Genomic DNA, 24,178 nt, shown 5'->3' on the forward strand with positions numbered 1-24,178 from the left:
GAGGGTGACAGTGCAACAAAACAACTGCCAGTCATGATTTGAGAGTTTGAAATACAGAAAAAAACTTTATTGGTGTTCCATACGCCTCCTTCCAAAATTGTTCTACAGTAGATGAAGCTATGTTGCACACAGATTTAAATTAGCATGAGCAATCTGAACAGTAAAAAGCTGGGATAACACACTGACACACACTCGTACACAGGCACTCACAAATCTTCCTTCCTTATGAGTGTGCATGGAGGAGAGCAGTGGATGCTCGGGTGGAGCAAGATGTTCAAAACCACCTCTTCAATCTGACGTTTAATGCAGAGGTCTAATAACTAAATGGACAAGTGCTAAACAAGGACAAATGTACAACTGCTCTATGGTTATAGGTCCTAAATTTAAATTTTTACTAAATTGAATCCCACAGGATTTTTTTTTTTTTATATTTCAGAGGTAATCTGTATGACCTGCTTTTCAAACAGATGTTTCCTTTCCGTTCAAATTCCATACATCAGATAGAATGAGGCCCCCAGTCAAAAACAGCACATTCGCGTTCCCTGTGGTCTGACTGGCCTCAAAGCTTGTGACTCGCTTCAGAGTTTTCCCAGTGTGCTTCTACTAGATTCCTGATGACTTGTGTTTTATGTAACCACAGTTGAAGCTGACAGGGCTCTGCAGCTCAGAGCATGTCTACTTTGTTCTCTACTTAAGGTTACATAATCGTTTACTACAGTATAACTGTAACGTCGACGAAAGCCAAAGACTTCTTTTAGGACAAAGATCTTTTAAGGCCTCTCCTATAATAGTTGCCACAAAAATAAAATTACAGACGGTCAAATAAATAGAAAACAAATTCATACATGTCACAGAGGAAAAAACAGCTACTATAATACACGTAGACATTGTTTCGAAACTGTTTTAGATGGTTATAGTTAACATTCTGTTGTCCAAATGGAGAGGCAAATAAATAAAATCAATACTGCTGCTGCACTGTCAGTACAGTACATTTGGCACTACTGTATGTTCTGATACAAAGCAGGACATGAAGGTGCACCTTCAGTATTTGAAGAAGCCAAGATGCAAGGCACAACAGCTGGCGCCATTCTTAATGAAGTTTTTTTTTTCAAAAATATCAGCTGTCTTTCGTGATTATAAAAGAAAACAATTACAGCTGAATCCCAGTGTTTTGACTGTGGACTGAAGGCTGAGCCCTCACAGATCTGGATGGTTTATTATCAACATCTCCAGTCTGTTGGTCCCACAGGGGCCAAAAGCCTCAACAGAGAAAGAGGGTGGAGACTGTTATGTACCAGGACTCTGTAACACAATGTGTTTGAAAACAGCATGGGGAACTATTAAAGAAAGCAATGTTTTAGTTCCCAAAGTGATTTCTGATTTGTTTTATTTTTGTATTTCATGTCTGTTCTGTCTATTGTTTAAATTAAATTCATATTTGTTAAAAGTACAGATATCAATTTCATATTAATTGCTTATAAACATATTATAATAAATAATGTGGAAGACCAGATTATTAGGATTCAGCTGTGAAACTGTGCCAACACAATAACAATATGTCAAAGGGCAAGGCGGAGTTCTACAGTGACACTGATTGCTTTCTAGTAATGTAGATTTTGCTACTAGCTGAATGTTAGCTCTACATTAAAGGGGCACTCCAGCAATTTTGATCTTTACTTTCAAAAATTTGAAAAAGATTCCTCTAAAACTCTGTTGCAGTAGCCAAGATACTCTGACTTTTATTCTCTCAACTCCAAATACTGGATACTTAATTTCCCATAATCCAACTTGATACAAATTTCTTAGCATTATCGTCTTACTCGGCAAACATCACACCCCCAGCTTGTAACGTGGGCTTGCTGTCATAATATTGTGATTTCCAAACTGAGATGACTTGAATAATATTGTCAGTGCCCAATCTGTACCAGCTGCCCCATCTGTTCTACACAAATATCTAAAATCACTGCACATTTAATAGTTAATTATTGTGTTATAAATAATTTACTGAAATTACACATTTTTTAAAAACCCTATTGGTCTCTACCAGTGATATATAAAGTCCACAGGGAGTGAGAGAAACAGAGGTGCTTTCATACCAACCAGATAGTAAAAATGTAGTCAGAAAAAGTATAGAATACAGAAAAAAGATACATTGAGAAATATTCAATGTCTGAATTAAATAGAAAACTAGACACGTATTTGTTAAAAACATTGAATTACTTGTATTGACTAGACACAAAATTAAACAGAAAATATTACTAATAATTTTTTGTTTTGCTCACAGTAAATATTTGTGAACAGGCACATTTGCGGTAACTTTAAACCAACAGGACCAATTTGTGCATGTGCAGAACAGGTCGGGCAACCGGTACAGATCGGGTAGTGACAGACAGCACTATGACACTATGAGCTTTGTATACAAAATTAGTGGAGTGCCCCTTTAAATGACCTTGATAATAAAAACATTAAGGCCAATAAGACAAGAAGTATTGATTTCTGATTTTGTACAAGGCCATTGACTGATGCTGGAAGCAGTTAATAAATAATACCTACTCACACAGTTTTGAGAGTAGAAACTCAGACTCTACTGTAGGTCTGTTACTACTCTATCATCATATATTACAGACTGTATTTCATTTATTGAAAACACCTCTAAGGCAGAATCAGGCACTAGATAATTTGACTGTGGCTGAAGTCCATTTTCAAGGGGCTACCAAGTGTAACTGATTAGCTAGCCTCCTGATATGTACCTTGACATTTTCATAAAAATGTAAACATTCAATGATATTGCACTCAAGTCGCATACTAACACAGAATAATTTGTCAGTACACATGCTTTTTATACTCATAAAGTGCTTGGATGTAAAAAATATTTGAGCAGGGAAAAACGGTCACCATTCCTACGTCAAATTTGAGAGATTTAAGAACTTCCACAGGTTGGGACACGCAGCAGTGAAATGAAACCATGGTCTAGCGTGTAAGCCATACACAGGGTACCTCAGATGAGCAACCTGAAGCGAAATGATGCAAATACAAAGAGGTGAGGCTCTGCGTTTCTGTGATTTGGTTTCAGTATTTACATGGCGAAAAGGACGATCAAACAATCTTTCCATGCTCTCTCGCCTGCAGAAAAAAAGAAAAACATAAAGAAAAGTATTAATTACAACTGATATTTTTGCTTAAATTCACTTCTCTATATGAAAGATGTCAGCAGGCAGTTACACATTATCTTGTTCATGAGACTGTTTTCTCTCTCCACTCCAAAAGGCCTCACAGTTGGTGAATACACTTAAACCAAAATGGGATATTACACAGCTGTGGATTTACTGCCTCTCTCTCTCTCTCCCCCCCCCGCCCTTAATCCATTTAACTCATCATCCATTTGCACTTCCCCTCCATCAGTCCATTTACACATCTATTGATTCTCCCATCCCTCCTCCAGTCTCTCGCACTGACCTTGTCACTGCTGGTGGAGTGTGTCGGGTGTGTTTCTCCTGACTCCAGGCTCAGGACAGACAGACCGGAGTCTATCAGTTCCTCTTTGAAAGGAAACCAACATTAGCTTATTTATATACCATCAAGTCAGACAAAAGTAATGGCTGTTGAAGCTATTGCTTACCTGTGTTTGTGTTGCTGATGTTGCACTTGGCAAGCTCTACAGGCTGGACAGAGCTCTCCTGTAAAGAGGCACAGGCTTTTTCAGGGGAGGGGGAGCTGGGAGCTGTGGGGAGGGTGCTGTCTTTTCTGGTACATTCAGTTTCAGATGCCTGCTGCTGGGCGACAGGAGGAGCAGACGGACCGCCTCCCTGATCCTGAGGACCAGGACTGCCCTCGTCCTGCTTGGCACTTTCAAGAGGCTGCTGCGGCCCTTTGTTTTTTTTAGGTGAGGCAGCTTTTAAAGAGCTCGCGCTCGAGTCCTGAGAGCCTGTGGTTTGCCTCGTGTGAGCCACCTGGACAAGCTCCTCTGAGAAGCGCACCTTCTTCTCCGAACTCTTTGGGGATGATACCTCGGCCTTCAGCTGAGTAGGGGAGTCCTCTCTCAGTGTATCAGCTGACGCAGGAGCAGTGGATCCACTCAGTGAGTCTGGGCTTGGCGACAGCTTCATTTTTGAATCCCTCTCTTTCGGATCATCTAGGTCAGTTTCTGTGAGGGCGTCAAGTTCCTCCAAGAATTCCTCTAATGTGGTGTCAGAAGTCTAGAGGATGAGAACAAATCGGGTGTTTTTGTTTCTTCAGTAACATTCATCACTCAATCCATGTTAAGACTCAGACAGGTTTGATATCTCACCTGTAGGCTCTCTCCGTCTTCATTCACCTGCCATCTAAAAAATACAGGGACTTTTATCAAAGCCTATTCTGTAACAATGAATACATACTAAGTAAGCGTCAAGTAAGAGAAAGTACCAGCTGAGAGAGGTGCAGATAGAAAGCTTAGCACTATTTTACAATCCATTGCCAGCTGGTACGGCAGCATGGTTACAACAATGTGTCTGGACAATCTGAATGCTGTTTTGCACTGTCCTCTTACCCTTACATACTTCAATCAGAGAGAAAATCATCTGGCACATTACACTTTCACACTGAGAGGCTATACTGCCTCACTTCCAGGTCTGTGGCCTCGTGGCTTTTTGAAATTATGAGCAATGCTTGTGTAACAGCCTGAAAGCCTCCTTGCCACCCAGCACAGTAGTAGCTTGTTTCACAACAGAGGGAGGCTCGGGCAGAAAAAGAAAATGAGACATGAATGAGGCCTTCTGGGTTATTTAGTTAGCTGCCACAGCTTCCAAATGAAGCTTTGTCGAAACCAGGGGAATTTGTACATTAGGGCACAGTGCAGGAAAACAACATCATTTCCCACGCTGACTGCACATATGTCATTAGTCACAGGCTGTGGTGAGAAACAACCTCGATAGCTGAATCAACTTTAGCATCAGGCTGTGCTTGGCACTGATGGAGGTGATGTTTAGCTGTTACTGACCTCCTCGCTCTCCCAGTCAGACGATCTATGCCTTTTGCTTTACTGCTCATCACTTGCACGTTCTTGGCTCCTTTGTCTTTGCCTCGCTTCTCGTGACCTAGGACAGAAGAACGCCGCAAGTTAAGGCACAATTAAAACAAAATAAAAATAGAATAGAATAGTTTAGAAATGCCACAATGGCTGGATCTGTGTGGATATACCTGTGCAATGTTCATGTAAATGTGCATTGTGCGAAAATATCGTGAGATATACAGGCAGGGTGTACACTCATACAGATTGTATACATATATATTTACATGTGCATTATCTGTCATTAAAGAGATGGCAGTTAGCGATATGGTTGCACATGGCAACCAACTAAATATAGGAACATAAGAACATTGTTTTGCTTGAAAAATGACTAAATCAATTAATTTATTATCAAAAGAGTTGGCAGTTCATTGTCTTTCATTTGAACGATCATATCATTAATCGCTGCAGCTGTATACTGGACCTCTAAGTGTCTTTCAATTTCCAAAAGAAGACCAATGATTTTAAGGCCAGTGCCAACATTGCCAGCCTTTCTCTTCCTGGATGATAATCCACCAGTTTACCAAGTGACTCACTGAGACTTCAGCAAAGAATGACGATTTGAGGACACTGAGCTCATAGATAAATACAATCTAAGAGTGCGATACCTCTTGAATCACCAGCTGTCCTGGATTGTCCTCTTCTAGCATTTCGTCCACCTGAGAAAAAGAAAAGGGGGATTCAATATTGATGGTGGAAAACTGTGATCATATGTTGATGTAAAAGGTCTTGTTCCTCCCACAGTCTTGGTTTGGACTGTGTGAACATCTTACCTCGGCTGGAGGGTCCCCAGTCTCTATCAGGGATGGATTTGTCTGAAAACCTGAAAGGAGAGCTCACAGTTTAGGCAGAAACACGAACCGATGTCTTGGTCATGTCTCAAAATAATTCATCAGTTTCTGTTTAGCTGACATAACAGACCATATCCACCCCCATTAACAGACTGTTCTTACATTCAAGTGTCACACTTGTACATTTATTATGCCCGAAATTTGACATTTTGGAGAAGCGGTGAGAGGTTGTGTTTCACATTCAGTGAGGCCATCTAAATTGTTGAATCAGAAACACATTTCCTTTTCTATTCTTACCCGAGGGCCTTGTTAAAGCCTCACCAAATAAGGCAAGGCATTTCATCTCTTATCCCGAGCTAAAAATAGCCACTCCTCCCTTGTCTCTTTACATTTTGATGCTCCCTTAAACAGCCCATTAATTTACTCTGCAGTTTGGTCACTCTTTGTACTCAAGCATGGTTTGTTTGAAATCTAACAAACACTTAGAATGAACAGGGAAGCAGATTTCAGAGTACCAGACTACAGTGAAATACCGACACACACTGTTCATACAGTGGTAGAATTTCCCGGGAAACATAATTATTTGGTGATGTAACGATTTAGCAACATCCTGTGACTTGATGAAATTTTGTCTTGTGATCATGTGGCAGCTCATGTAGTTCAGAAACCTTGACAAATGGATTCTTCAAATGAATGAGCTGATTAAAAAAGAAACAGTTTGTCCAATATCCACATTCGTTTTAAAAGTGAATGAAGCCTTTTAATAAATCCCTTAAAAGTAAAAAAAATAAAAATAAAAATAAAAGTGGACACGTTTTCCTCTTTTTCTTTTCTTGCACACTCATAACAAACATGCCAAGAAACTGACTGCATCAAGAAGACATTAAACTTCTTTTACAATGAAGTTGTATGCATGATTTTTTTCTGGAGCTGAAGATGGAGGGAGGGAGACATCTTGCTTCCTTTTCATCTCCGGTGAGAGTTGCACATGCACAGCAATAATCAGGCAGCTGGCGAGAATTAGGTACAAACAGGGAAGCCACTCGCAACTTTTTTAACTCCACGCCGACTAAACCTTAACATGTCAATAGCATATTAAGAGGCGAAAGTGAGCTTGTCTATTGGGGTGTTTTTGTCACAGATGATCAGAGCTGGAGCCGATAAACAACCATGATTAGAACAGAGTCATTTGACACAGAGGCGAATGCCGATTTTGCCCATTCCCATTAAAAACAAAAGCCATTGGGTGCCAGTGTGAAAGGGGAACTATGATCTTAGTCTCTCTCTCTTAACTCTCTGTCTGTTAAATATGAAGCTACAGCCAGAATACAGTCAGTTTAACTTAGCAGAGAGAGCTAGCATAACAGCTAGCTTGGATCTGTCTGAAAAAATCTGTCTACCTGCACCTACTATTCAAACATGCTCAACTTCATTTTCTCCACTAGGAGTTTCTCAAACAAAATAATGACGAAAGGATCGTAGTTTGATGATGTTATGAAGTAGTGTGGGATCACAGGAGTTGTTCTTCTTCATCTTTTAACAATTACTGTTGCAGATGACAATCAATCTGACATGACGTGACTTTATTTATGACAGAAGTGTGTGAGGAAGCCTGACTGCTAGGAAGTCTTACATATTGTCAGTTTTGTCCACGTCCCACGCCCGTCTCCACTGGCCCTTGGCATTTTTGTGGCGTGCCACTCTCTCGCGGTCGATCTGCTCACGCTCTTTCTTCCACCGCAGATACTCCTCCTGCTCCTCTTTTGATGTGGGGATGTTGAGGTCTGTGCTGGCCTGCGGGCTCTCAGGCTCCTGGGCAGAGGGGAACGTGTGTTTCAAAGCATAAAAACAAGCTCTTAATGTAGATTTCTAACTGTCCACTTATCACTCACGAAGCACTCGCATTGAAACGTGACTGAATTAAACACCAGCATGGCTCAGTGTCACACTTTACTACATCCGAAGCATCACTCTACACAGTAATCAGAGCAGCAAAGGGAACAAGCGTAACAATAGCCACGCATTAAGCATGGGTGGTCATAAACAAGAGTGGTTTCTCGTCTCTAAACACATAATTAAACAGGAACAGCGCAATATACAGATCAGAGGGGTTCACCAGAGAGAGAACAAACAAGGAGACCTCTGGTATTTTCATACATTAGGGAAAATGCCAAACACTGCCTGAATGTAAATACTAACAGTGGCCTCTGGTTGTTGATTCAATCCAGTCAGCTACCATTTGTGCTTCTTGTTTGGCTGCCATGAAGACAATCAAATTCTTTGAGACAATATTCCAGGAAAACTGCAGTGGACAACCAATGCAATTAGGCCCACTTCCTCCATCCCCCTCATAACCTGTTTATTGATTACTGTGATGAGAGCAGGAAGTAATGCTTTGTACTGTAACACTAAACTGAGATGTGATGCAGGCTATTTAACACATCAAAGGGGACAGAGGCTGGGTAGAGGATGTGTGCTCTAGTTACAAAGCACTGCAGCAAACCAGGGCTATAAACACTGCTGTGCTCGAGGGGAAATCATGAGAAAACGACCAGCAATCTCAGAGAAGAAAATGATCATCAGTGCTGGTGTTCAATGCAGCAGGAGGGAGATGATGTTGCTGTGAAAAATAAAAATTGTGCGAGATTTCTGAGTAAAAGTGGAAAGAAAAATCTACACGCTGCTCTGCACATTGTGTTGGCCAGAGAGAAAAACAGCACAGAGCCAGTAAGAAACCATGATGTGTGATGTTTTTCGCCTCAGGTGTGGACCAATCACAGCCAAGTAAACATGTTGCCTTCCTGTGTACAGTTATTGGAGAACATGGCATCTGTGCTCATCCCTCTGTTTTCCATCTCCTCTCCCCTCCCTCTCCTCTGGCCCCCCGGCGGACGTCGGGGCCACAAGGGAGGACGCTTCTCGCATGTTCCAACAGGCCGTGTGCTGCTGCCACCCCTGCCGCCCTGCTAATTAGCACTTTTCAATTTCTCGCCTGTGTGAGGCCTCGAAGGGAGGTTGTCAGGTGGGGTGGATGAGTCTAGCCAGAGCTGAGACAGAGCTGGACTGATAGATTAAAGATCGGTAGACGGTGAAAGAATGATCATGCTCTTATTCTGGAGGGCGGAACATCTTAACCCTCCAAAGCTGTACTTGTTTAGGCCTGAAAATGCAAGAAGAGGTTTATTTGTTAACCAAAACAGCTAACAAAGCCAAGGGCTGTCTGACTCCACCCCCCCCATACAAGAATCCTCAACCTCCAAAAAACTAACTCAGCACGGTTTTTCCTTGAGCACTCAGACTGCGAAGCGGGGAAAGCATACAGAGGCATGAACAGCATCACTTGTCATGTGGCGTGTTCAGCAGGCCTTTGAAGCACGTCCTCCCTGCCTCCCCAGTTAGCCTGTTTATCGCACGCCTCATCTATGAGACAGCTCTGAGCTACTCCAGCAACGTTTACACGTGAGCCGGCGGGAGGCAGATGGGGACAGGCAATAGAGAAGGGGGGGGACGCATGGCAACGTGTGGTGCCTGTCTGCATGTGAGTGTTTGTGATGAGGGTAGAGGCCGTATTTGCATTTCTCTGTGTAGTGGCGCCGTCATATAGAAAGCCTGTACTTCACATTTGTTTTCATTTCAGTGACTCATGTGATTGCAAGCTTGAGATAAAACCCTCTCTGTGGCTTTCCGCGATCCCAATAAAGGCTTGTTTTAGGGATAGTGACATTATGCATGTTAATGTGCATTTTTTTACCAAATTTAAGAGAGATCTTTGGACCAGTCATTTCTTTGGCAGGTATAAAAGTATGCAGTCTATATATGGTCAATCGCAGTGGAAGGTTCTCTGTAGCTCTATGGTTGTTAATCTACATTTTGCCAACAGGTCAGTGTTTTAGGGTCAGTAGTAGGTTTAACGATTTGTAAAATTGTAAAAGTGGAATTTTACACAGAACACCTTCACTGATTTTAAGATAAAGAAATTAAAAGATGGATAAATGCAATAAGATAAATATGTTTGACTGTTTAAGACCTCAGACATTCAAATGTAAGAATATCTAAGACCAACAATAGCAATTTTCTTAGCTGATTCAAACTTAATTTCAAAAAACTATATTTGACAATTTACATTTTTATGTTTAAAATTAAACATAAAGTATGAAATAACATTACATTACATCTTCTCCCAAACTGCCCCAGGCTGCAGGACCTTCTCTCACACTCACTCAAACATGTCTTTAAATAAATTGCTCTGTTACTGTTTTTGCACAAATAACATCCAACTGAAAATGAATTGCAGCTACTTCATTCAGTGCCCAGTTAGTAAAGTAGTCTAAGTGAATTTAAGTAATACAGACAAGCAGCAGACGAAATGAGAAAGGCAACCAAAAATGACAGCAAAACACGGTATAGAAATAAGCCAAATTACATAAAGTGGGCAAATTCAGGTCTCTGGCCGATTGATCGATGCATCTCTACATTGATGTAGATGTATGGTTGTTGTACCTGGCATTGCTCTGAAAGCATGTGATGCTCCTCAGTGTGCTTCTGTTTAACTTCATCCTGTCAGAAAGGGAATGAAAGGGAAGATGAGCACAACAACAACAAAGGTGACACAGCAACATGTTGCCAGCCAGTTTAACATGCTTGTAAAGGGTCAAATTACAGCATCCATTAACAGTAAAAGCAAATCAAGTGAGAGACACTGAGATTAAGAAGCCTACACTGCCCCCAAGTGGACTCGTGGTGCTACACCGTAATGTGGCTCATAGGGTTTTAATCTTCGGTCTGCAATGAGGTCATCAGAGCAGCTCCCTGATGGTGGGTGACCTTCAGTGGTTTGGAAAATGAAGCTTATCTTGATGAAGGAAGAACTGAGCGAATTTTAGTGTCTCAGTAGTCCCTGCCTGACAAGGTGTGGTCCAGTGAGCACAGTGGATGAGCCGTGATGCCATTAACAGCAACACTCTCACTAAACAGCTAGGGGGGTGGATGGTGGGGCCAATAACTGGTGAATAGAGTGGTTTACAGCACCCCGAGACAATGACACCCACATACACACTCCTCTCCTACACACCAGAATACAGTCTGGTTTATAGGCAAACACAAAAGACCCCTGACTACCTCGCTTCTTTTCTTCTTTCTCCTCTCACTCCTTCTTCCTCTCCCTCTCTGACCCCTCTCCTGGCACCTCGCCAGGTCTGTCTCTTTGGCAGCATAATGAGCCTTTTCAGAGTGAGAAGGCAGTCGAATGTTAATTAGATCAAATCGGCCCTTTCAGGGTGGTGGGAATGGGGAAACAATCGTGCCAGAGGAGTGCGGGCCACTTAAGGTTCCAGAGAGGAGAAATGGAGGCTGGAAACAGATGGTAGACTGCCAGGAGTATCTCCCATGTCTCTCCTGCTGTTTTTTTCCCCTCTCTCCCTCAGCCGACATTTCCTTTCTCTTGTCTCTCTCTCCCCCTCTCATGAGTGCAAACTGACAGTCTCGTCATGGGTTACTTCCAGGCATTACAATCTGCCTGGGATGCTGCCAAATAACCACACCCCTCTCACAGAGTCGTTATTTGTTTCCCAGGGTTTCCAACACACAGACACTCATTAGAAAATATCTCAGAGGCAGGGCAATGTGCAGGTTATCGTGGATCTTATTCAGTAAAAATATTTTTCTTACACTTGCCAGATAGATCCATGACACTCTCCGCTCCCTTCAACACTCTGTTGCAGCGCGTTCCCCGCCGCTCTCATCAACAACCTTAAATGATACTGGTTATGTAAACAGCGACCACACAGAAACCAGGTCTCTGGGATTCACAGATGACTGGTGCACTGGAGCGCTGGCTACTGTTCAAGTGCTGATTCAGTGCACATGATAAATAAAGGGGGGCAGAACAGGCAGACCAGAAATAAAGTCAATGGGACAGCATGTTCAGCCCGTACATTTAGTGCACATTTACTCAGATCAGCCAATCAGAGGCAGATGTATAATACATATACATAATTTAGGAAGAGGCTCCATTGGTTTTGTGTCTAGGGGACCCCTCCTACAAACAGTCTGTGTCTGTGTTTACAGTGGTGGAGATCAGCTGTGCAGTGTGCAGTGCATCAGCTTATTGATTGAGCCGCTCGTGTGTGGAGTGCATTGATGTATGTGTGTGTGTGTCAGACTGAGGCAGAGCAGCTGTTTCAGAGTTTCTGCATACCAGTGAGGCCTAAGGTCAGTGACAGTGTGGCATTTCACAGCCCAGCCGGGGGTACCGCATGTGCACATGTATCTCTGCCTGTCTGTGTTAAACATGAGATCTGAACCCTACAATACAGCGTAGAGCTAAGTGATGTAGCATCTATGATCTCATGCTGTCGATGTTAACAAGGTCTTTTGTTGGGATGAGCACTATTAAAGCATCTATCTGAGCACCTGAGGGATTTTTCTTTGGCTAGAAATACAACAAAGGCTTCACAGAGGGAGAAAAAAATGTAAAAATCCGACCTGAGTGGGATTGCACACACAGAAAAAAAAAACTAATCCACGCCTTTTTTGGACTCCTATATTTGTTAAGATTTGGTTTCTTCGAAGCGTCTACCCAGCCAATAGCTCTATTAGCAGTCGCCTTTGTTAATCCCACACCAGTCAGTCACAGCAGCAGTCCACCTCCTGTCCACCAGCTATTGTGCTCCATCACTGGATGGGTGTGTCCAGCCAACATGTCTGACATCTATGTAAAACGGGTTGGTGCAGCATGAAGAGACTGAACAAAGGGGTGGGCGGGAGTGTGAGAGTGGAAGCAGACTGGAGGGTGGGTGCTGAAGCGTATGATCACTGGAGTGTCCAGAGTGTCTGATTCACACCTGTGCTGCTGTGTCTCTTTTGGTCATGTGAGGTGGCTGCTTCCCCCTCCCCGCTGACTCCACCACACGCTTCGCCTGTCCATCATCTGTAGGGCTCTTGACGTCCGACCTCTTCTCCGGCTTCTCACTCACCACCCTCTTACCCTGGAGAGACAGTTACACATATTAGAGTTTCATAACTGTGGCAATGTGCAGTGTCATAAGAGTCCCTCATCGTGTCCAAATTGTGCACAATAATAATTACCTTGAGGATACAATTATTAATTTGTAATGCAAAATAACAGTAGTTTATGAGAAAAAAATCAAAACATGTACCCCTGCCACCCACTGGCCAGAAAATTCTCTGGACGGAGAAATGATTTTGATTCAACTCAAATTGATGCTTTTATCCAGCAGCTTTCTGATTGAACAAGATTACATATTGGGCCTCACACAGCTGCACATTTCAAGCCATGCTCACAGTGTGCCTGTCAGACTGACAGACCTCAAAGCAGGTTAGGTGTCTGTCTAACACTAACAACTATGTAATTGACTGAATATAATAAAAATATGCTAAATGTGCCATTTTCCTGCTCAACCAGGTTGAACGCATATTCATGAAATATCAGAAAAGATATCAGTGGAGCCCTGAGAATGTAATCTAATGATCTCCAGACTTCTCCAGCGCCACCAGCAAATTCATTTTTAATATAATTAGTAAACAACTTTGGTTTGAGAAGCAAACGTGAAAAACTAAGATGTTAAACATTTCTAAACAGCAGTATTTTTTGCATTGTTATTGAGAGCATATTAGCATGTTAATGCCGCAAACTGGCATATTAAGCATATCATTATCATATTAAGTCAATTACACGATAAGTATACAAATTACATTTGTTGGACAGACGCAGTATTAGACAGACGATGTTAAGTAATTAATATTGTGTTTAGTGCTTAATATTAACATTAATATGAATATAGCTGGGTATCAAACTTTTTCTGGGACCGACCAAACTGCCTCAGTCGATCAAATACCAACTAATGTCTTGTCATTCGATTTCCACTACAGCAGGAGTTAACCTCATCAGCATCAGTGAGCCAATACGAATGCAGCATGCTTGTTGTGCCAGGATCTAGCAGTCACCAGGATTAGCAATCTCAAGGTAAAGCAATAAAAACACCAAGTAACGCCCAGACACAGGGCTCACCACGTAAATGCATAGTGTAATCTTTTGTTAGAATGTATTTCATAAAATTGTTATCATTGTTAAGGAACCAGTATCCAAGTCAAGGTATCAGAATCAGTATCAAAAATACTACCAGTACTTTTCTGGAAAAAAAATTGAAGGCAAGCACCTGCTGAGTAGCAGATATAGGTAAAGTATTGAGCACAAATTGACGCTGCAGCGTATTTACCCTTTTGCCAGCCATGGTGACCATTAGCTGCTTCCTGTGGCCTCGGCCAGCACCAGGCGACGGGCTTTCCTCCCCCCTGTCGGGCCCGGCCTCCGGCTGTCCTTTCCCAGCTGGCGACCCACCGCTAAATGGCTTCGTCACCACCACACGATTATCCTGCTAACCGAAGAGAACATATTATAAAATATTTAGTATTATGTTTTGGGCATCTAATCCTCAGAAACTAATTGGGTGGTCATTAACAATGCTCTCCTGTGAGGCATTACATAGCCTTTGATTAGCACAGTTTAAGTCTGTCACCTCTTATTGAAAAACTCACACTGGTTGACTTGCTGATTGTGATGGTAAGATCATCAGCTTTGCCCTTCCGGCTCTGCAGCGCCATTCCTTCCTCTTCTGCCCTTTTCCTGTCCTCCTCCACCTCCTAGATACAACTCAATGAAGAGAACAAACTAATCAGGAAGCCTGAGAGAGCTGCAGGCTTTCATATGAAAGAAACATGTCCCCGACTGGCATTTCCCCAGCTGATGATAACCAGTGAAAGTTTGGACTTCTCTATCTGCGAGCGCTTGTCCTTACCTTGTACCTCTTCATGAGAGCTTCATTCTTCCTGCGGAGGGCCTCGATCTTCTTGTCCAGCTCCAGGTCCCTCTCATGATCCCTCTTGGGCATCACGTCACTGGGGGTCTGGGAAGAGAAAGATCACATCATTGGTAAAATAAAAAGTACCCTAAAGTCCTCACCACTCTGTGTGCTGCATTTACACACAACACTAAAACACCCTCACACCCACCACAGATGGAGCATTCATTATGAAGCTCAGTTACACAGAGAGAATGCGTATGCAGAGCATCCAAAACGTCCCAACGCGGTCAGCAGGGCATGCCTCCTCACACGACAAGAGGCCTCATACCAAAAAAAAATCTCCATCTGCTCTCATGTAACATCAACTGGCTGTATGTTAACACTTCCTTTTAAGAAAATCTGTCTCTCTAACTCGCTGTAACAACTGCAGACACGTACCAGAGTGCTGCTGCACTGGAAGCAATGTGCTCAAACACACAAAAGAGGCCAAATTAGGATATCACAGAATGATAACGAGGAGGCATCAACCATGTCCAACACGGATATCTCATTTCCTTTAGCCTGCAGTAACTTAATGTTCCCTCTCCAGTCTTGCCTGTGCAGTCTCTCTTTGGTGCTGAGGGATAAGAGCGGGTATAGCGTGGTTCACCGTGCAGCACGAGAGTTAGGAGAGTATGACGCCCTCTTCAAACTGCAATATCACCAGAGTTTCAGGTCAGGTGTGAGACATGCCATGATGCCATGAAAGAAGCTAAATAAAACCCACTGTACTTATAGCCTGTTTTAAAGGAACAGTACGACATTTTGGAAGGAAACATATTCACTTTTCTGCCAAGAGTTATTTGAGAGGACTGATATCAATCTCATGTCTGTGGGTAAATATGAAACTACAGCTTGCAGACGATTAACTTAGATTAGATACCAGGAAGTTACCAGGAAGCACACATATTCTTAACATGTTTCTAAGTAGTTTTTATGTGGAATTAACAAAAATGTCTACTTGTGAACTTGAAAGATTGAAGATGCATTTATTTTTATCATTTCACAAAAAGTGATGTATGATGAAATAAAGTCTGTAGTACCTACATGCTATTCACAAAAAGAGAGAATTATATAGATGGGTTAATAATTACTAAGGCTTGATAAGGTGGTTTTAATCACACACTGTGGAGCATTCCCGTCCTGGGCTGTGCGTGAACCATGCCAGGATGCTTTCTATTGCTCCCCTGTTAAAGTTCACAAGAACTAGAAAGCATTGGAATTTTTTCCTCCTTCTTGTTTCACATTTGTTCACCTGCTTCACCACAACTTGTACAGACAGCGGGCTGTCTCTGGGCCTCCTTTTTCAAAAATCAACAATCAGCTCCTTGGTTTTGTTGATGTTGATGTTGATGTTGTCGATTTCCCAATATGAACTCTCATTGATATTTGTAATAATGATGGTGTCCATCACCTGCAAACTACACAACAGAGTTCTCTCTATGTGGGGAGTGCAGTCATGGGTGTACAGTGTGAACAGGGGGGATAAGAACACAGCCCTGGAGGACTCTGGTGCTGAGCACTAAAGTGCAGGACATCTGACCGCAAATCTGAACTGTCTGGGATTTGTCTTAAGAGCTATTAGACGGATTTGCAATTTGTGCTCAACTAACCAACAGCTGACTTTAGCTTGATATTTAAAATACAGATATTGACCGTCTCATTTAGCACCTGCCATGAAAGCTAATATGCATGTGCCAAAAATGTTGAACTATTCCTTTAAATTGGTCCACCAGCGTAAATGAAATACCAGCATTGCAAGTCACAAGGTAGCTCCTGCCTTATATAAAATGTAACATATTGTTTCAAGGGCACTCCAGGCAATGATACTAGCAGAGAAAACATTTCTACTCTCAAGGAAAATGCTCTTGTGTCCTCTGCTTGTGGTTTAAGATTGAAGAGGTTTTAAGAATAATAACTCTTGGGGATCCATGATAGAAAATGATGGGATAGATAAATATGTGCCAAAGCTTTAAAAGGACAGGATCAGAATTAGAGCTGGAGTTTGAGGCTGTTTAAAGGCATCTGATGTTTTCTTATTTCTTACCAGCACCTGAGGGAATGCATCTTCATATCGTCTCTAAGATTTCATTCAGCACACAAACAACAGTGCTCTGATAAAACTCAACAAACAACAATCATTGTCGAAAAAGGAGCTCTCAGCTCAATCAGCGTAACTGTTTCCAATTTTGCATCAATGCTGGCATCATCCGTTGTTTTTCACAGCCGTGGCAAGGTGACAACTATGCTGTCAAATAGAAAAGTTGCCTCTGCAGCTCGTTTAAACTGCGAAAAACATAATTCATTTTGAAGTGTCCCCTTCTCCACGCTGTATAAATAACTCGGAGGGGTCAAACATTCCTGACAGATTCAGGAAGTAGACATGCCAACGTGAATCAGGCATCCTCCACTGTTGCCCCAGTGACGACAAGAGAGTCAAGGCTACTTACATGTGATTTTGCTAGTACAGAATGATGACTCACGGCTCGCGAGCACACAATGACCATCACATTGGGACTGCAAGGAATTCTTTCGTGCTTTTTCCATTTGCGCCACTGTTACGCCTGCAAAGACTGGCTGCCACTGAGATGTTGTTGAACAGTTTGAGTCGGACAACAGCACCCAAAACTCTTCATCACAGGCATCGAACCCTGTTTAAATGCAAGGTATCAGCACAGACTTTTGGTCGAACAACAAAGACCGCACATCCTGAAGGTAGTTGAGTCAAACCTGCAAAGACAACATGAGCATGAGAAAAAAGTTCTTACTCACTCGGAGAGGCAGCAGGCAGCAAAGTGGCTACCTCACAGCCTCTAGTTGTCAGGGTATCCAAACACAACAGACCATGAGGACATACCACCAGGAATAGGCGCAAGGGAGAGAGACACGCTGCCGACTCCGGATCTTAGCGAGGCCGAATGGCGGAGTTTGAAGCGAACGACGGCCTCCTCAGACCAAAGTGGGGGAACACGGTACCCCTCTGGGTTCAGCCCAGCCGGCTCTGTGACTGTGCCGCAGCAGGGCTAACATGCACACATAGCACGCACAAACACAAAAACACACAGAGACGCTGTGGGTCTGCCAGCGGACGGCACCCATGCCCGGACAGGCAGGCAGAGAGGAGGAGGGGGGCCCTGCAGATAGAGAGCTGCCAAGGCTTCCTCCCCACCCAGCGTTCCTGCCACCTACAGGAGCGTCAGCAGGGGAGAGAAAGATCCAGAGGCACAACTGAAACGCTGCATGTAGCCAGAGCTAAATCTGCGACAGAGGCAGAGGAAGGAGAGGGGGGAACCTAATAGCAGAGGGAGAGAGCACTGAGGCGTGTGGGATGAGAGGAGAGAGAAGGCACTCACGGGTCTTTCCATGTCAGCGGTGAGAGCTGGGCTGGGTCCAGGCGCGAGGCAGCCGAGGCGGCAGAGAGGGCTGCCTGGAGTCGACGATCATGCCTCGATTACAATGAGCCAAGTTGGGCAGGCGGCCAAGACGTCTAACAAATGCACAGAGCTCCCCTGTTAACGGATTTCACGGCACCCATCCGCTTGTCCTCTCCCTCTCTCTCTCTCTCTCCCCCTCTCTCTCTCCAACCCTCCCACCCTCCTGCACATATGCTCTCTCACTCCCTCTCGCCTTCTCTAAAGCACTTGCTCTTTCTCCTCCTCACTTGTCCTCTGCTCAAAGCATGCTGGTTAAATCCCGTCACCCTCCCCAAATACACACACTCCGCGAATTTTGAAGTAAATTAACGCTGTTACTTCACTGACAATGGATTTTATTTATTTTTTTTTTATGCTGTGCAGCCACAGCTAATTTATAAGGTTCCTTTTCTTATTTCTTTTTTTACAAATCAAAATGCTTCACTGGTGTAATGATTTCAGCATTTCAATGTCCATATTCCATACATTTATTGATTATTATTATTTTCTAAACCAGATGCTTTTGTCTCATTTTGTGATGTAGAAATTCAATTAACTGGTATGTATTGTCTGTTTACAGCGTGGGGGCTTATATACTTGTTTCTCAACCACATGAGACAGGACAAAACTAATTAATCAAAATAAATAAATTACACATTTTTAAAAAGCTTTCTGAATCCCTCCCAATCTGATAGGAGATCCTCGTATATAAAATTATATAAATCTAGACATCATAAATGAGATGTCTGTGTTGTTTGTTCTCACAACAGCTGCGTTGCCTACAAGCTCCAGTCTACATGTGTAGAGTACTAAAGAAGCTTCCTAAAGAGTGAAGTGGGGGAGGAGGGGTCGCATGCCAAATTTCCCACAATTCTTCTTGCATGGCTGTGCTGTCTTTGCAAAAGCCAAGTCTGAGAGCTAATGACATGCAGCACACAGGCGGCCCGGCGGACAAATGCCACAGGCTTCTCAAGGAGAGCAGCAGAGGTGAAGTCAGTCACTTGAGACTCAGAGTCAGTGCTCTGCAATTTCCAGAGCATTATGGAAACAAACACATCTTTGAGAGTCACCAGTCTGAGCTACATTTTTAGCCACACGAGCCCCCATAGCTTACATTCTACATGGATCAAACCTGCTAATGAGCCAAAGCTCTTTACGAAACGTTTCAGCCCACAAGCATTTCAGTTATTTTAGAATTAATATAAGAAATGTCCTAGAAATATTTGTGTCTGATGTCGAGTCAACCCCTGACATACTAATGCCTGCAAATAACTGTGCTAGATAAATGGTGACCTAAGTAGTGGTTAGATAATTGTCAACCTTGTGATTAGAGTTATGATCTACAGTTGCAGTTGAATCAGAAAGGGACAATATAAAGGTTTTTATCACAGATTGCGATAAAAAAAAAAAAAACGTCAGAATAAGTTGAACAACAGGTAGATGAGGTTCCCTGCCCACTAATGTCCTTCCTTCCTTCATGTATGATTTAGAAATACTTCATTAAAGAGTGTCTTATTGTTTTTCACCATTACTAAAAAAAACAAAAAAAAGATGTGTGTCTCATCTCATCTACGATGCAATAAAAAATTATTGAAAAATCTTTGTTTCCCAGGAAGTGTAAGGTTAAGAGATTCTATTGTGTTTAAGTGCCATTTAAAAAGTGTTTAGCATATTTTGATTTTTATCTGGATATTACCATGAATTGCAACTACTTTAGCCATTATAATCGTGACATGAAATGTCCATATTGTGGCATGCCTCTGCAAATACCTGTAAATGTTAGTTCAATTCTAATTAGTTATTTGGTCATAAATTGGCTAAAGCTAATGTTATAGCTAACAGGCTAAAATTATTAAATTCTCCTTACAAATGAAGTTTGATTTCTCCTAATGTAAGCTACTTTTTATCATTATAATTAATTTAATTTATATCATGGTTATAGGTTGTTTCAGTTTTGTTTTAACCTAAATAGCAAATTAATTTTCTCCATTTCCATACATCACTACACCCATTAGCATTAGCTTGATCCGTGACGGCCAAGAAGGGGCAAAGTCCAATCTCCATTTTTATGCTCCAAAACATTCAAGTTGTTACCCTGATCCATTTTTAGTCAAAATGGGTTACAAATTGTGCATATTTACAGTTACGTTGTATATATCCACATAGTTAAATTAGTTCAAAGGTAACATCAAACAGACAGACAGCATCACTGTACTCACCTCCTTATTAGCTGCGCCTAGCATCACCAAGCTAACAGCAGCAGCAGGGTGCAGTACCGCGTCGTGCCCACATGGTGGCGCCAACTCCCCTGTAGAACTGGGCCGTGAACTCAGAGCTCAGGAGGCCTCCTCTCTCCCAGCATGCTCTCCTGAAACTTACCCTCAACACTGACTGAGGAGGTGTGCGAGCAAATACTGCAGCCATAACAATTACAGAAAGCTACAGAGTATCACTACAGAAGAAATATAAAGCTAATGAACAAAGATGATTAGTTTTGAATAAAGCATGTTTGGATGAATATAGATTACCATTAAACAATCAAATATAGAGTGTAACTGTAACTGGAATGTAAAGAATTAGTCAAAGTGATTACCAGTTGACTGTGTACAGTGATACATGTAAATATATGTACTATTTGCTTTTACATTACTAATTGCAGTTAAGTCATTAAATGCTATTTGCATGTGTGACTTTCAGCATAATAAAAGTAATATTTTAACAAGACATCTTTGATTTTGCTTGACAGACTTTGGGGTACTTTCTAAAACACATGTATTCGATGAATGCGAAAAACATTTTCAAAATGAAAAGTTTTCTTTTAGTCTACAGGAGATTAATTGGAGTAAATAACAACAGTGCACTGATAAATCTCAAATAATGATGAAATCAAAGAACACAAACAATCATCAAAAGTGTGAGTATAATATGATTAAACAGCATTTGCACGGCAAATGTTCAGGCATCACTGCTTTACATAAGCAGAAAATCAGTTTCCTTCACCTAACTTTTCAGTCATCTCTGAGCTGCCCTCACCACCAGGGGTCCCTGCTCATTGTCTGTGATTAAACAGATCATGATTTAACTTAAAGACACTCGCAGAGTTGTACCGCAGCCACTCCTGCATGGTCTCAGCCGTGTGGGATCCGAGCACCGCTGATCACGACCATGATTCTGCTGGTTTGACTTTATTTCATAACCTGATCAACTGAAAAAATATCATCAAAGTCACAAAGGTGCAATATGTTGTGAGAAATGTACACTAAAACACATGCAGTCCTGTTGTTTCCACTTGTTGCACAGACTTTAAGAATCTGTCACACCTGTTAATATGGTTTGACAGTGTGTGTCTGACAGGTTTGGACACGCTGAGCCACGCAGTATGCCAGAGTTGGTGCACAAATCCAAAAACGTCTGTAATCGTCTTTGCTTAAAAGACTTAAATTAAGACAAAACATTTTCTTGCACGTCTCCAGTTTACCAAACAATGGACAGCTCATTAAATAAGAATGTAGACGTAATGAAATACCTCAGCCATCTCGCGTCAGAGACCTGTCTGACTCCTGTGGAGCACAATACCTGGATCACCCCATGTGACGTTTCTGATCGAGTTTTTTATGAATCCAATAAAACAGTGACGGGCGTGTCCAAAAGTTGTGATCTGTATAATTAGTGTAAATGAATACCAAAAACAGAGGGTGGTTTATTCCAGTTTGACTAGGTGGTTAATGCAGTCAAGTAACAAAAAACATGCGTGCACCACTGGCAGGATCGCCTCAGTCACAAGTGGTGCTGCTTTTGTGTTTATGCTCAGTGACGTCACTTCTCTCTTTGTGTGCATTTGTTTTTGTGAGGACACATCACACCCTGCACACAGCATTCTATTACAGAAAACTGTGACAGATAAATAGGAGATGCAAGAATCATTTCTTTCAGCAGGACATCAGTGTGACACACAGGTGAACCAGTGTACATGAAATGGCCCCTGATATTAAGGCAGGGATGGTTTCACCTGGTAGGACACCTGCTGTTAGGTGTCCTGTGAAGGGCGTTTAAGGGTTGGAGGAGAATCTGTCAATCACTCTCAGAGAGAAAACATTTGGCAGTTGTTTTTCTGGCCTCACCCAAATCTTACCTGTCCACAACCGTCAAACAGACACATCTGAATGGATGAAGCAAACACACCCACATTCTTCATCGCAACTGGCACCACATAAATAACAGACGTACACCCTCATTAAACAGGAGTCATTTTGATCTCTGCACCAGGTACGTAGTGAGTATGCTTATTGCTTATTTGTAATGACTGCGAGAAACATAATGATTCCAGTTTTAAGATCCTTAATTTAACTATTCTTTCTCCCTTAGGAAAAGGCTTTCAACCGCTCTTGTCAACAAGAAAAAATGAGTGATCGTAAGTCTTCTTGATTCACTTTTAAATGTTTTCGAGAATGCTTTATTATACTGTTCTGTGTAGAGCTCCATTCAAAAGTTTGAAGTCATCTCTCGTATTGATGTTTTTCCTCTTTCAATGGCTGCTATTCTAACACAGATACAAACGTATATCTCAGACACAAAATGTGTTATTTACATTGAGATGTTTTATTGGCTCCAAAAGATAAAAACTTAGATTAGGTTGATTGATTTTCAATTGTCTTTGACAGAAAAGTGTAGGTGGCCAAAAATGAAACAATCAGTGATTATTACATTAATTATGTTATTACTGCTGTTTTACTGTTTAAATGTTTAAACTTCTTTTATCTTCCTTATTCGTCAAATCCAATCGTACAGCGCAGTCATTGTGTTCGCAGACACATGATTTTGCGTAAACGTCTCAGAGGACAGTCTGTGGATATCAGCATCTCTTCATGTAGATGAAGAATGGCATGCATCCAGAAACAGAAGACAAACAGAAAAAAAAGATGATAACAGTGAAGATTATAAGTTTGCAATTTCTTTTAAAATGGCTTGTGATTTCTTATGTTCTTCATGAGCTGCTGCTCAGACTTGTCTTTGTCTCGATGCTTTTCGATACAAATCAATATCTAATTGTAAAGAGGACTTTCTGTAGCCTGGAAGCGTGCATGACCATTCAGAAGAATAGAACAGTCCTCTCGCCCATCTTTCTGTGCTCAATCAATGTTTTGGCAGGCGATCCAAAATATTTCAAGGGTGCAGCAAATAATTATTACTTTACTGTGAGAGCACTGTGCTTCAGTTAATTGGTGGAAACGCCCAACCTGGCGAGCAGCATTTCACAGCTGTTGGGTTCAGTGTTGCTGCTGACATGAACACCAGCAACAGTTGGCTTAACAATTAATATATACGGGAGAAAAACAGCTTTCGTGTAGCTTGCAGAGGCATTTTATGATTTTTTTTTTTTTTAGGTAGGGGGCAATTTCCATATTTTATGTTAATCTGCACATCTCTGACTTTGTCTTTGTTTGTTTGTTTTTTCTCGTCCCATCACAGCCAAAGAGGTGAGTCATCCTACATCCTCGCTGTGCTTTAGACCCATGACTTCACAGCAAATGTGTACTTATGAAGCTGTTTCCCTCTCTTAGGCGCAAGCTGAGGATTTCTCAGGGGAGGAGGGCTCAGGAGATGAGGGCTCAGGAGAGGAAAGCAAAGGCAAAGTGAGGCATTTTTCATCTTCCTTAAGAGTGCTTCACACTGTTTTGCCTCACTGGCTGATTGAGTGATTTTGACCTGCTCATGTGTTTATTTCCCATTACCTTTTACAGGGGAGGGAAAAATCAAAGGTAGGAGAATTACTACCTCTGTCATAAAAAAACAAACTATGCAGGTAATCTCTGTTTTTTTTTTAATAACATTTGTCAATATTTGATCTGATGGCTGTATAGGGAAGAGGCGGAGGTCGTGGAGGACGTGGAGGACATGGAGGACATGGAGGACATGGAGGACATGGAGGCGGTGAAGGAGGTCGCGGAGGCGGTGGCGGAGGTCGTGGAGGCAAATGAGGTCCTGGCCGTGACTTAACCACCATTCTTCGATAATGCTTGTCAAGAATGAAATAGATCTCTATCAAATAAATCAAGAAAAAGAAAA

At 42.0% G+C, this 24,178-nt stretch overlaps 2 protein-coding genes across 11 annotated transcripts; one reads left to right on the forward strand and one right to left on the reverse strand.

Moving 5' to 3' along the window:
* Positions 1-37: 37 nt before the first annotated feature.
* On the reverse strand, positions 38-20,818 carry LOC119004594 (coiled-coil domain-containing protein 9B). 9 transcript variants are annotated; one of them, XM_037071651.1, is made up of 15 exons: positions 20,332-20,817; positions 18,053-18,186; positions 14,655-14,762; positions 14,395-14,499; positions 14,076-14,234; positions 12,681-12,824; positions 10,339-10,395; positions 7,472-7,650; positions 5,821-5,870; positions 5,656-5,706; positions 4,979-5,075; positions 4,289-4,322; positions 3,620-4,196; positions 3,457-3,539; positions 38-3,123 (listed from the first exon to the last, which is right to left on the reverse strand). In XM_037071651.1, the coding sequence occupies exons 2-15, from the start codon at positions 18,062-18,064 to the stop codon at positions 3,097-3,099; spliced, it is 1,683 nt and encodes a 560-aa protein (XP_036927546.1). In that variant the 5' UTR covers positions 18,065-18,186; positions 20,332-20,817; the 3' UTR covers positions 38-3,096. The 9 variants fall into 9 exon arrangements, with proteins under 9 accessions (XP_036927546.1, XP_036927542.1, XP_036927544.1 ...); XM_037071647.1 differs by lacking the exon at positions 18,053-18,186 and having other exon boundaries at positions 20,332-20,818; XM_037071649.1 differs by lacking the exon at positions 18,053-18,186 and having other exon boundaries at positions 14,076-14,231; positions 20,332-20,815.
* A 1,399-nt stretch (positions 20,819-22,217) lies between these two features.
* LOC119004733 (probable H/ACA ribonucleoprotein complex subunit 1) lies at positions 22,218-24,178 on the forward strand. 2 transcript variants are annotated; one of them, XM_037071909.1, is made up of 6 exons: positions 22,218-22,378; positions 22,478-22,523; positions 23,582-23,589; positions 23,674-23,745; positions 23,854-23,871; positions 23,974-24,178. In XM_037071909.1, exons 2-6 carry the CDS (start codon positions 22,514-22,516, stop codon positions 24,088-24,090), a joined length of 225 nt encoding a protein of 74 aa, XP_036927804.1. In that variant the 5' UTR covers positions 22,218-22,378; positions 22,478-22,513; the 3' UTR covers positions 24,091-24,178. The 2 variants fall into 2 exon arrangements, with proteins under 2 accessions (XP_036927804.1, XP_036927805.1); XM_037071910.1 differs by having other exon boundaries at positions 22,224-22,385.

The sequence above is a fragment of the Acanthopagrus latus genome, chromosome 16 (assembly GCF_904848185.1).
Source record: "Acanthopagrus latus isolate v.2019 chromosome 16, fAcaLat1.1, whole genome shotgun sequence".
Lineage (NCBI taxonomy): Eukaryota > Metazoa > Chordata > Actinopteri > Spariformes > Sparidae > Acanthopagrus > Acanthopagrus latus.

Coding starts and splice junctions, on each gene's coding strand:
- LOC119004594 (XM_037071647.1), bottom strand. CDS start 20,355: ATGCTAGGCGCAGCTAATAAGGAG. Junction 14,235..14,394: donor CAATCAGCAAGTCAACCAGT/GTGAGTTTTTCA, acceptor CTCTTCGGTTAG/CAGGATAATCGTGTGGTGGT. Junction 3,124..3,456: donor ACTCCACCAGCAGTGACAAG/GTCAGTGCGAGA, acceptor TTTTTTCTGCAG/GCGAGAGAGCATGGAAAGAT.